The 13,285-nt window shown below is 43.5% G+C and overlaps 1 protein-coding gene across 4 annotated transcripts in view; it reads right to left on the reverse strand.

Moving 5' to 3' along the window:
- Positions 1-13,285, reverse strand: part of stard13b (StAR related lipid transfer domain containing 13b) — a gene marked incomplete at its 5' end in the record, with an annotated part of 59,022 nt that overhangs the window by 13,638 nt on the left and 32,099 nt on the right. For 2 of the 4 annotated variants that reach the window (XM_084466894.1, XM_084466895.1), the window contains 2 exons: positions 435-516; positions 3,098-3,169. In XM_084466894.1, coding sequence (XP_084323020.1) covers positions 435-516; positions 3,098-3,169 — 154 coding nt within the window. Of the gene's footprint in view, positions 1-434; positions 517-3,097; positions 3,170-6,610; positions 6,777-7,644; positions 7,806-13,285 lie in introns of those variants that run through there. The other 2 variants (XM_084466896.1, XM_084466897.1) reach the window with 2 other exon arrangements.

The following is a 13,285-nucleotide window of genomic DNA, read 5'->3' on the forward strand; positions in this document are numbered from 1 at the left end:
AAACTGATCTATGCGGTTTCGTGTTAGGATTTGTGTGGACGCCTGAAACGCAGAGGATGACGTCATCGCCCTTCCACCAGCTGGGGAAGGGGCTTTTTTTTTGTAGCTTTAAATACAGCCCCTTGGTAAATTGAATTACTAACTGTACATTAAATAGTATTTCTACTCAATCTAAAAGGTTTAACAACTGCTTTCTCCTCCTCAACTGTATGTTTATATAGAGCGCGCAGGCTTGATGCGTGCAGGTTTGATGCGCTCCACTTTTTTTTGTGGAGAACCAGCGCCACAGAGTGGCCTTGAATATGTACTACAGCGTTTCTACAGCTAGATGCGTTTTCTCAATGAGTCCGTCTTTACGGTGATATTCCTGAAACGCATCAAAGGAAAACAGATCGTTTTGGCCCGTGTTGACGGGGCCTGAGTCAGCGTCTCACCTGCAAAGGGGTTCCACCAGGTCCTTTTCTAGGAAGTCATGGTCTCTCTTCACTGGACTGATGTCTATCGGGAACTGCGAGTCTGGGGAGAACACACATATAGAAATAGCATTATACATAAAGTACTGTTTTTATAGTGTATTCATATATATTGTAGTCATATGTTGTATTCTTTAAGTTTTTATTTTTTGTACTTTTTATATGATAAGATAAGACAGATAAGTTAAGATAAGATATATTGTCCCAAAGAAACATGCACACTGCATACAAAATAATATTTAACTAATTTTAATTGATACAACCCATTCTGCTGTGATACCTATATTTCCTGGAATTAATAAAGGACATCTTGTCCCATCATGTTACAATCCCTTTGAAATACTGACCTGTTTTACATTTATTATTTTATTTTTTAGATTCTTGCTTGTTTTGCAGTGTTGATGAGCCTGAAATTCAAGCATTGCTTTGCCAAAAACGACTGCTTCTTGTTATTCTACGGATGTGCACATGACTGATAAACTTCAAACCAGTATGAAATTAGACTCAGATTCAGTCATTTTGACAGTTGCACAGAAAACAAAGTAGGACCAGATGTTGATGTTACCAAGATGAATATAAAACTTGGAACAACATTTTTCCACAAGAGCAGTGAAGTATGGCAGACTTCCAGCACTGTGGATGGTTAAAGTTTATTTTTTTGGGCCGGTGTAACGTTAATGAGAAGAGACAGGATTTGCCCTAATGTCAGCGTTGAGACTTGTGCAAGCATGACGTTGTGCGTTGGCTATGCGCCCCCTCCTCTTACATAACTCTCTCTCTGCAAACCAGATCCAGACCCTCCGCATCCAGCATTCCAGGGCATTCTGCTGTCGTAAAAAATTGTGTGCTTTTTGGTTTTAAGCGTGACTGACAGACGTGGCCCTACCTGCTCGAAGACAGGGGATGGATTTGTCACAGACTAATTCACCCGTCACTCACAAAGTCTGAGCAGTTTGTTCCAATTTCTTTTTGCAAATAAAATATTATCAAAATACATATTTAAGAAACATAACATTAATAAATAAATAAAGGAGCGCAAATAAGTGCTACTAAAATGATACGCGGTAGTCTGTCCATTACTTCCAAATCATAACAACAACCCGAGTGGTGAGTTCATTTAGATTACTATAAAGGATTCGCTCATTCCCTCGTCTTGACTCAACATGTTTATAAAAGTAACAACTAAAGCCTGCTGAACACTTGAGGAGCCGGGCTTGTTTAAACTATTATAAATCATATTTTAAATGTCCTCGGAGCGCCTATTTTTAGTCTGGTGGATGTTTACAGGGAAAGTGGATCTGGGGGGAAGATAAGGACTCAAAAAGAAAAGGCTGTCTTCTTCTGGTCTGTTTGCTAGCGCTGAGTGTGAGAGAGCCTTAGCTCGGGGGCTGGTTCAGAACACAGAGCACAGAGGCCTCTCAGAGACGGAGGTTCTGGTCGGAAACATTTCACACGTGTTCTGTGGCTCCATGGAAACTGTACAGAGCGGTTTTGAAGTCCCAATAGACAGTGGAAGTTGAAACGGCAATCCAAATTTCCAAACACTTTAAATAGCTCTCTTATCCCATGTTGATCTTTATATTTAACAGTATTTATCCGAATTAGCCATATCTTTCTTTCATTTATCCTTTATTCCCCCTAGGGTGGACTGGTTGTTGAGCATCACATGCTCTGTTTTTAATAGCACCAAAACAAGTAATGCTATTTACCCTCTCCCTGGATGTATTATTAATACCCTCAATGCTAATTTCTGTAACAGTAGGGTATTTTGGTACGATAGTATAAAGTACTCTTTAGTTGGCCTCCATAGATAGATCATTATTAAGGAACGTTATAGTAGTTATAGTGGTTAGTCTATGGTAGTCTGGTTCATTTATAGCAGTTATATTAAGTGATATAAGGTATGTTGAAATGTATATTATTTCATAATAATATAATAATTGAATAATTTGTAATGGTTTATGGCATTTTACAGTAGTTATGCTAGTTAGCTAGATTAGTCAAGTGCATGGTAGTTATAATGGAAACAAAAGTTTATAGTAATGCATGTTGACGGTAGTTACCAGTAGTTCATTAAAGTGCGGATGTGTAAGATTTGTGCCTCTATCGGTTGGGAACATTTACTCGAATGTGTAAACAATGAAAACATTGCTGCAACCGCCTTTTGTCTAAACGTGGCCCCTCCCACTTGTTGCCGCTGCCAGCACTCACTCAATAACAACCAGCAGCTAACGCCAGCACGCTGGGGTCGTGTCAAAACTCTGTGACAGCTCTTCAGTTCCCTCCCCCTCTGAAATCCACAAATATTAGTCCTGGTTTTCCTTACTTATTGTTTGGTTCTCATGCACCAAGGTATTTTTGAGCACAAATAGTGCCATGTGGAAGGGTACACTAGAAATGTTATACTCCTCTAAACAGGGCAAGCACACCCACTGAAGTAACGACAAGTAAAGTAAACACAAGATTGGAATACAATATATCAGGCATAGGATGACATTTCATTCATGGGATTGGTGCTATTTGAAGCTATCCATATCATTATGTATTACAGATAAAAATATTTGTAACTTCACTTTAAAGTGTATATGGTAGGTATTGTATTGTAGTTATGCATGTTTAATTACCCTCAAAAAGCTGAGCGTACTGAGGGAACCCCGCCGCTCGTAGCCAATCACACGCTTCCTTCGCCTCGATTTCTGAAACACAAGAAGAAGAGGAAGAGCCGGGTTAAATTTCACTGAGGAAACAAGACTGAACCATTTCAACGTCTTAAACATTACACGTCATCATTTTAGGGGTAGGATGCTTTGCCCCCTAAGCAGGGCTGTAGTGGTAGCTAAACGCACGTAAACGCCATTTACCCACCTCTGGAATTTTGGAAATAGCGTTTACGCACCTCTGAGTGGCGTTTACGCAGCTGTAAATTATTATTATAATTTTTTGTTATGTTTACATGCCTTTACGTCTTCCTAAATACATTCATAAATATGGTGTAATGTGGTTGTTGTTGTACCTACACAAGCACAAGCAATTTATCTATAATTTTTGCGCTGAATTATGGTGCGTGTCTGTGTGACCAATCACTGCCTGTGATCAGGAAGCGGCAGGTTGTCTCTATTGATCAATGGCTCGAGAAACGTTTATGCGGTTTGCGATATATATACAAAATGGATATTCTGCGATTTCTGAAGCGTCTCTGCAGCGTCTCCCCTCCCAAAGATGCCAACACAAGGCCCATATTACAAAGTCCAAAGAGCAATATTACATTTATTTTAAGGTTGTTTTGGTTCGCATAAGATGATGCATTCAGTCAGTGACGATAACGTTACCACTAATTGTACACAGCTCTTTGCTAGCGAGTTATGTTTATTGCGTTGCTTTACAGCGTGGAACAAAGCTTATTTTTCTCTTACAATGCAATCTCGGGTTTAAAGTCGCAACAAACAGGTGTGGATGATGTTGGTGCATGTCATCACTTTGTAGGAAAATAAAGAACACGCCTACTCTGGCAGAAAGTTCTCAGAAAGCTCCCCTTCTTAAGATGCTTCTCTAATAACAGAAATGTGTGTGAATGTGGACCTGGGCTCTAGCACTCGATTAGACATTCAGACATGCGTTTGTAGGTATTTTAGCAAGGGGTAGATTAGCCAGTAGGCTAAATAAAGTGACAGGCTGCCTACCAGGTGTACCCAGGGCATAATTCTCCAATACAATTAATTTTACCTTTATTTTACAGGCAGTGGTGAGACAGGCAGTGATGAGAGAGGAGGAACAGGAGGTCAAAGAGAGGGAGGAGAAAGAGAGAGGAGGATAGAATTAGATATAGTGACTGTGAAGGCACGAGAGAGCACTCAGTGATGTAATTGGTACAGTCTAATGGCCACACATGTGAATTGGATAAAACATTGGGTAATAGACTGCAGGTAGTATCCCATTTCTTTTCACAAAATGAACATTAAACAATAACCACAATATCATCATAACCATAACCAACAATTTTGACACTGATGTCACAGGTCCGGTATGGTACAAAATATATACGCCGCACGGTCTGCCTTACTGCATCGTGGTCCATCTGATCACAGAATTCAGAGTTTACCCACCTCTGATTTTACCACTACAGCCCTGCCCCTAAGCCAAACACCCCCGAGACACCCCCGACCTGCTCCTTTAAGACAAAAAGTGTCAGAGTGGATGAGGCGTTTGCTAAATGGCTGAATAGTCAAAGGGGGAATAAAGCCATAGTTAGAAGTAAACACCCCCCTACCCCCATCTCCCTCTCTGCCTGGAGGAAGTCTGCATTCTAGGAACTGCCCCCCCTCCTCCCGGTTCTCATAGAGGAACATGATACCTTACGTAAGGCTCTGTGTCACGTAAGTCTGGAGCCAGCAGTTTAGAATGCAGGACCGCAGCCAAGCGCCCGTCATCACAGACATCGAACAGACTCAGCATGTCGGCCGTACTGTACACACAGCTCACCGTCGCCCGCAAACACTAATTCCACGCCACAGAGAATCCACACAGAGTCCACACAGATGGCTTTCTAATAAAGGAAACCTCTGCGGCTGACTGCTCGTGTAACGGTGATTGAATGTGATATTGAATGTGATATTGCTTCAAAATCAGCCCCATTTAACTATGACGCAGGAGGGATTTATAAATTGCTTCACATTCTTTTGCCATCTTGACCTGTGATTTCGTATTTTAAACAAACTGTGTGCCCCCTTAAAACATAACTGCTTCAGATGCAAATAGTAACAGAATGTAACTGCGAAGTCGATATTGGGCTCGACCTACAACTGTTTGGCCATTGGTTTAAAGTGTTTAAAGTATGCTGTGGTCGCACTATTCATTATGTATGCAGGATGACCCGTTTAAGGCAGCCTGACAAACCCCTCCGGTCCCTTGGCCTATTAAATTTGACACATCACTGGGTTGAATTCTTTATTAAATATGTATTTATTAACACTGGTCAGGAAGGTCATCAGGGAGGAGATTAACATTCATTCCTATGAGGAGAGACCCCTACAACCAACCCCCCCCCCATTTTGTTGGGATCAAAGCCCAAAGGGGGGATAGAGGGTGGTCCTTGATGTGCCCAGTGCCCCCCAAGGCCAGCTGTCCAGTCAACTCTCTCTACTACAGATCCCAGAATGCATTGAAACTGGACACCACGTTATAATCCGTCTGTGGCCTCAGCAGGGGACACAATAGCACAACAATCACACACAGTCTGAACTCAATGGAAAGCTTGAATCTAAATTTATTATATATATATTGTGTATATAGACTGTGTACATAAATACATTTTACATACAGTATATATAGAGAAAATATTTAGACGTTTTTATGGTTATGAAAAAAAATAACATGATGTGCTACGATTTCCCATTCTATGTGACTTCCCATTCTATGATTAATAAAGTAGATAATACATTTAATTTTAAGGTTTCAAAAATAGAGCGTATTTCGTTAACCACTTGATCAACAAAAACTTGTAATGGTTGTAATGGTTGTAATGGTTCAGAAGTAATGGGTCAGAAGTTACCCATGGATAAAGACACCGTGTGAGAGGCTGAGGTCCGGTACAGATCTGAGATGGCTACAGGGCTCGGAGCCCGAATGAACGACAGGAAGGGGAAGCAGACGCAGTCACAGCCCTCCTTCAATGCTAATAGAGTCGCCGTTAACACGCTAGAACCCCTCTATCCGACATCTGGCAGACTGCCATCACACATGGCCGCTTCACGGATGACAGAGAACGAAGACACACATCAAGAAGACTTACAGAACACACACGGCATCATTTAGTCAAACACTAATCCAATTATAATCTCTTATTCAATCTCATGTCTAATACCGTATTCAGAAATGGAAACGGCACGGCTTTGTTTTAGGATGATTTAAGCACCGAGTCATAATTCTAATCAAGATTTTCCCTGTGAAAATACACAGGTGATTAAATTAAGATAAAGAAAACAACACACTAGACTAGACTCCTTCTGACCGAGAGATAAAGAGAGAGAAGTTATCTTGGGCAGCCTAACAATAGTCTAACATAACATATTGACTCAACATTCTTTAACCAAATCTAGCGTGAAAATGTGCTAAATCCCAAAAGCCAACAGTTGACAGACCTCTCACGGCTGCTTGCCTCTCATAAACCCGCTCAAGGTTTTTGCTCATGGTCCACAGATGCAGATGTTCCAGAAATATTAAAATCACATCCAGATCCTCCACAATCAAGATCCCAAACACCCTAAAACCCCTCATTCTCAACTCTATATCTCCTAGACCATCATCCAGCGCTACTACAACCTCCATAACGCACTGTGCCACACACCAACTCTTCTGATCCATCCAAGCTCAACGCAAAACACCAGCATTTGTGAACCGTTAGGTCTTTTAAAACACGCACAATGTTACTCACCTCTGCCGCTACACCCTCTGTGTGTGTTGCCGAAAAAACAGAATCAATAAAGATTGACTTTGGTCCACTGAATAAATATTAACAGTTTGCTGTTCGTCCTTGAGTGCCAGAATGCTACTGTTTACTCCTGTGACCCGGCGTGGAGATTAGAGTGTGTGAGTCAACATGTGTGTGTGTTCCCACTCGCTAGCACTCTACTCTACCTGGCCAAGGTGAGCCCAGGCTCCGCCCCCTGAGCCAGGGGAATAACGGCAGCTCTTTTATTCCACTGGAATAAACTCTCTCTCTCTCTCTCTCTCTCTCTCTCTCTCTCTCTCTCTCTCTCCCCCACAACCCTCTCTCTCCCTCTCTCTCTCCCTCTCTTTCCCTCTCTCCCCCTCCCTCCCCCCGCCCACGCTCCTACAGGGTTACTGGTAACAGGAGCTGGGAATTCCACTCCGTTTGTAGCACTACACCCACCTATACCATACAGTGTTGTTAAGGTCAGTAACTCATATAAGATTTCAGTAACAAAGATACTTTAAGTCTTCAGTAACTCATAGAAATCGTCAATAACTCATAGCAGTATTCAATAACTCATTGAAGTCTTCAATAATTCAGAGGTATTCAGGAACTAAGGTATGTTTTAAGAAAGGCATGGAAGTCTTCAGGTATACGGTATATGGAGAACGTTGCTGCTAGGAGACAGTAGACAGTAGACTACATGTATTCTAGAAACACTGCGTGATATTTTCTACTTACGGGATATTCTCATCCTTCAGATCTGGAATTCCCATAACCTCCCCGGAATAGATGATTATTATCTTGACCAATCAGAACGTCATCAGACATTGTCTCCACCAATTGTCATCATCCTCCTGACACAGCGCTCCTTCCTCTCCAAGGGCTTCCTATAGTCTGAGAGCAGCCGACCCCTCTGTCTCTCTCTCTCTCTCTCTCTCTCTCTCTCTCTCTCTCTCTCTCTCTCTCTCTCTCTCTCCCCCTCTCCAGTTCCCCAGTCCTGCACCCCCTCTCTACCACACGCCCCCCTCCTCTCCAACACACACACACACACACACACACACACACACACACACACACACACACGATACAACCAACATTTGATTCTTACAACACGACCCGCCTCTTCTCTGTAGCCTACTGTCTTAATCCCTCCTCCTCCTCTCTAATTTCCACGTGGTTAGGTGCATGTAGCCTGTATGCAAAGCGGATGTTTAGTGGCAGAACCGGGAGATCTAATTAAAGATGTGATACATGGCTGAAATCTCCCTGTCAGGGAGACAGGATGTGTGTCAGTGTTTAACTGTCCGCTGATGATCACCAAATGAGAGCTGGACTACCACATTCTCTCCCTCCCCCTCCCTCCCTGTCATCTTCATTTCTCATCTCTCTCTTTCTGTCGTCTGTCTGTCTGTCTATCTTATTCTCTCTCTCTATTGGGATAATAAGTCGGGATAATGTTTAGTTTGGTGTGTTTGGTGTGTGTGTTTAGTGTTTGGTGGTGGAAGGGGGTGGGGGGGGGGTTCTCCAGATGTTGCATCTGCGGTGGAAAAACGAGAATGAAGGGGTATGACATCATAAACAACTATGTTTCCGTAGCGTCAGTGGCTGGGATGATGAATCACATCTACTCACCTCCCAGACCGCTCGTTGTCTGGCTTAACAGAAAGGCATTGTGGGAACTTTGAGTCACGTGACAGAGTTTGATGATGACTTGATACTTTCATTGATGCTTTCCATTTAAAGCAAAACATAAGGGGAAAAGCTAAAAATTGTATTACCCTAGCGTTTCCTGTGTGTTACATTTCTATTCTAATAACCATGATCAATGCAATGAAAGACATAGTTGATAAACGATGAATGACCACCTCATAGAAAGCTAAGTGGCGAGAAACCAACAAAATTGGCATAAAGATAGAAGATGGAAGTCTACCGGTTTGAAATGGAGGAAGGCCATTTATATTTCCTGGGTTGGACTTCAGGTTATGAAACAACATTGCTGCCAAAACACACTCTTTCTCCAACGCATACCAGAGCTGAGTACCATTCCAGATGGAGACCATTCCTTACGCCTCTCTATCAGGTTTGTTTTCTGTTTTCACCTGGGAAGCAACACAATGCACACACAACACACACGCAACACTCCCCACAACAACACACTGCACACATGACACACTGCACAATATTACCTGAAAAAATGACAAAATAAATGATTCATTGTATTTTAATGTAGGACTTATTAATGTTATTATGATTAATTAAGTAAATATTTATTTTTTTGCATTACTATTATTATTAATGAACTCTATCCTCATGTGGTCCAAGGGTTAGTTAAAAGTCTTTAACATGACTAAGAGTGTGTGGACATCTTCAAAGAAAATAGAATAGATCTTCCTCAGCTGCTCTGATTCACATGACAGGAGGAGGACCTGTATAATTACAGAGCCCTACTGTGTTGTCTGGATATACACACACAGAAACACTACTGTACCTTGCTACTGTCTGGGTCACACACACACGCGCGCACACCTGGAAACACAACCAGACAAACACACACATAAACACACTCACGGAGACACACACATACACCTCAGTGGTGTGCTATGTCAGAAGAGGTGTCATGAATGACAAAAGAGAGAAGTCTTCTGCCTATCTTCTTCTCTTCCTATCTCCCTGTCGTGTTAATCACCCACACATACACAGACGTACACACACACACACAAAAGCTAACACACCTACCTCTGGTTGTGTAAAAGCCAAGGCTAGACCTAATGCCAGGAATAAACAATACACACACCCCCGCTGGTCTGACACAGACCACAAGAAGTGATGTTTCATCCCCGGAATAGACCCACTGTTCCCCCGCTGTCTCTCTCTCTACCACCCTCTCCCTCTTTCTCTCTCTTCCTCTTCAAATCTTTCCATCTCCCACACTCTCTTTCTTTATCAGTACCTTCTGTCTCACCATCTCTTTCTGTTTCTTTATTTTTCTCTCCCTCTCTCTCTCTCTCAAGCTTTATTGGGATGGAAAAAGTATTTCAGTTTCGCTCTGTCATTAAGTTCTCCTCTCCTCTCTTAACCCCTCTTCTCCCTCATCGTGTGGGTGGGAGAGAATGAGGAAGGAGAGAGTGACAGTTAAAACCGTTGAGATACGCTCAGCAAACAAGGGATTTACTATTACTACCATTTCGTCATATAGCAGACGCCCCCCTTACCCCCACCCCCACCAAGAAATGGTACAGATTCTAACTGTAGCAACTCTTGATAGCATTCGCCCTTTTTTGCCTTTTTCAACCTGCCTTTTTTGTTCCAGTAGAACTCTAAAAAAGAATCATGGTTGCATGTTAACTAACGCCCATCACATTTCCGATAGAACAAACCTCATGGGTTGCCCGTGACAACCGTGGCAATACAAGGTCAACAGTTCACGGATGACATCAGATACAGTACAGCACAAGAGTGGAATTGGGAAGTTAAACTTTTGCCAGTCTTGTGTGTTCAGTCAGTCCAGAGTGAAACTACATTCCGACATTGCAAATAGTTTGGGCTTTCACTCACACACTATTGCTTGTTGGAAATAAGATTAACAAAATGCATGTTTAAAAAAATATAAATAGACAAATAATTTATATTTTACATTTTGAGTGACACTTTTTTTCACTGTTTTAGAAGAAGCGTGACATTTTGAGCTTGCTCCAGTCATTTGTAAAAGAAAATAGCATGTAGGCAACTCTTGACTCAATGTATTTTATTGCCCTATGGCAGCATACAACTGCCTCAAACCTCTACTTGCAGAGGTTCCCTTTCAAGAACAGGGATGGGGGCAGGGGGTGGAGGGTGCGGGGGTAAGAGGCGTGGGGGGTTGAAAGTGGATTAATATCACGGAGACCTGGGTCATTCTACCGGTGGCGTGGGAACCACTTCTATTTTCCAGCAGGGTTTTTTAATTAACACACCTCCACGTGTGGCTGCAGGGGCCCAGTGTGCTCGGGGGGGCCCCCATAGCAAAGCCCTCCCCGACAGGAAGTTCACCCCTCACCCTTATGCATCCCACACAGGGCTCTGCTTTCTACACCATGGGCCCCGTCAACACCTACGCATCGCGGATGCCGCGCACGTCAGAGCGACACAAAGGCCGTCTCTTTGCTAAGCACAAACTACAAACACAAACACCCACCGCCCGTGGCTGTCGCATGCCCCTGAAAGGGAGAGTAATGGGATCTACTGGCGACTAGGGTGTTTTACACGCAGGCGAAAGGCACTGGGTTCGATCCCCAACTGTCTTCGTCGAGATACCTACCGCCGCCTGTTATTTAAAGGCATGTGTCAGAGTTCACTGGAAGTTGCTTTTGATTACGCCGTCGCCTATAAAACAAATGAGTAATCGTGTGTGATTCCTGCATGTTGCGGAGAACCCCTCAATCTCAGTCACATTTCGGCACCGTTGCCGAGACGACAAACCGAATCTCCCTCCCAAAACAACCGAGCTAGCAAACACTGAGCACACTTTTCCCTCTCTCTCTCTCTCTCTCTCTCGCCCGTGTTTGCTCGCTCACAAGGCCGTGTGCGAGAGAGGGCCTGCGCCAGACCTTGTGTCCGTGGTAACTGTTAACGGGTGTCCGGTCGGTGCCAACCCGATGACATCACAGCAGCCGATGGCGTTGCTCCAGGAAACAAGCGGTTAGCCTTCTGACTCGGGCTAGCAGCGCTGGCTGAGGTATTATTAGACGGTACTACTCTCCTTATCACAGCATAGAACCATAAAACCTTATGAACACGCCTTTCATAAGAATGAATATCAAGGCCCTTTGGTGGGTGCTTTTATCTAAAGAGTTTACTGTGAATACATTCTTCACATGGGTCCGGTATTCCCAGTGGGAATGGCACGGCTATCCCTGGCAGGGTTAAAGCCACCTAATCCCTAACCCTGGCAGGGATAAAAGTGTCAGCCAAATGGCTCAATCTAAATAACTATAGATGCACTGATTGGCTTAACCCAGTCTACGGCAGCACACTCCAGATTTAAATGTAAATGTAAGAAGCACACACGCAGCAGGGAGATCGCTGATTTGCAGAGTAAATAGTGTGAGCACGTGAACTCTGGGCTTCTGCTGTTGACCTACGGCGAGCTAGATGGGTCAGGCGGCCGCTGTGATGCTTTCCTTGAGGTCTCCGTGGAGTTTAAACATAAACTCCACAGCTGTGGTAACGCCCGCCCTCACCTCTCAGGGGCCCTGGGGATTGAGGGCCCTTTCATCTCCCGGGGAGAGACCCCTACATTCTCCCCCTCTCTCTCTCTCTCTTTCTCTCTCTCTCTCTCTCTCTCTCTCTCTCTCTCTCCTCTCTCTCTCTCTCTCTCTCTCTCTTGTTTTTGGTCTGTCTCACTCTCTTGTTCCGCCTCTCTCTTTTTTCAACTCATTCCCAATACTCACCCTCTATTCTCTCTTCCTACATCGCTCCACCCCTCTCCTCTCTCTTTTCCTCTCTCTCTCCCTCTTTTCCCTTCCCCTTGCCCCCCTCTCTCTCTAGTGTCCTTTGCCCCTCTCTCCCTATGTCTGTCCGTCTCCCCTCTCTCCTCCCTTTCCATCCCCCCACCACTCCTCTATCTCTCCCTCCATCAGGCCTTGTCCTCTCTCTCTCTCTCCCCCCCTCATCCCCTCTCCCTCTCTCTCCAGGCCGTCAGCGTCTTTTCCCTGTCTCCTCTTTGAAGCCTTTGTTTTGTTAATCAGGATATCATACTCATGTTCAGATTAACCCTCTCTGGGCCCTGGGGGGACAATGTATGTTTCCCTTCACTCTGCTAACCATCTGCAGTGTGTAGCCTAGCCTGCATATAGCCTCCGAACGCTAGCTGGACAATATGAATATGGTGTATGTTAACGGAAAACACAGGAGAGCAACAATGCTTGGTACCCTTACATGCTAAATCGACTAACATGCTTTATACTGGTAACATGCCAAGTAACCTAAAATGCTAGGTACCCTAACATACTTAGTTGCCACGGCTGCTAGGTATTCATTCATGCATGTATACTCATCATTAAGCACCTCTGCAGTGTTGTTCTTAAATTCTGGTTTAATCGCATACAAGAGCTAAAGGTTATTGGGAGATGAAAACATTTCTCCAAGAGGAATCCATGACAGAAGATCACTTCATGGGGTAGAAAGGTTAAGTTCAGATATCGTCAACATTGCCATACTTTTATGGCAATTTCTAAAGTGGTGTTTCCAGATAGTTACAGTAGATACATAGAAGTTTTCAGGTCAATTTGACTCAAATAAAAGTCGGAAAGGTTCCCAGGTTAGCTGGAAATGTTCATCTTTTGTCAAAGATAAACAAGATGCAAATGATGCCAGTACCAGGCTAATAAATTATACTAAT

This window comes from Micromesistius poutassou (assembly GCF_964030765.1).
Source record: "Micromesistius poutassou genome assembly, chromosome: 4".
Classification (NCBI taxonomy): domain Eukaryota; kingdom Metazoa; phylum Chordata; class Actinopteri; order Gadiformes; family Gadidae; genus Micromesistius; species Micromesistius poutassou.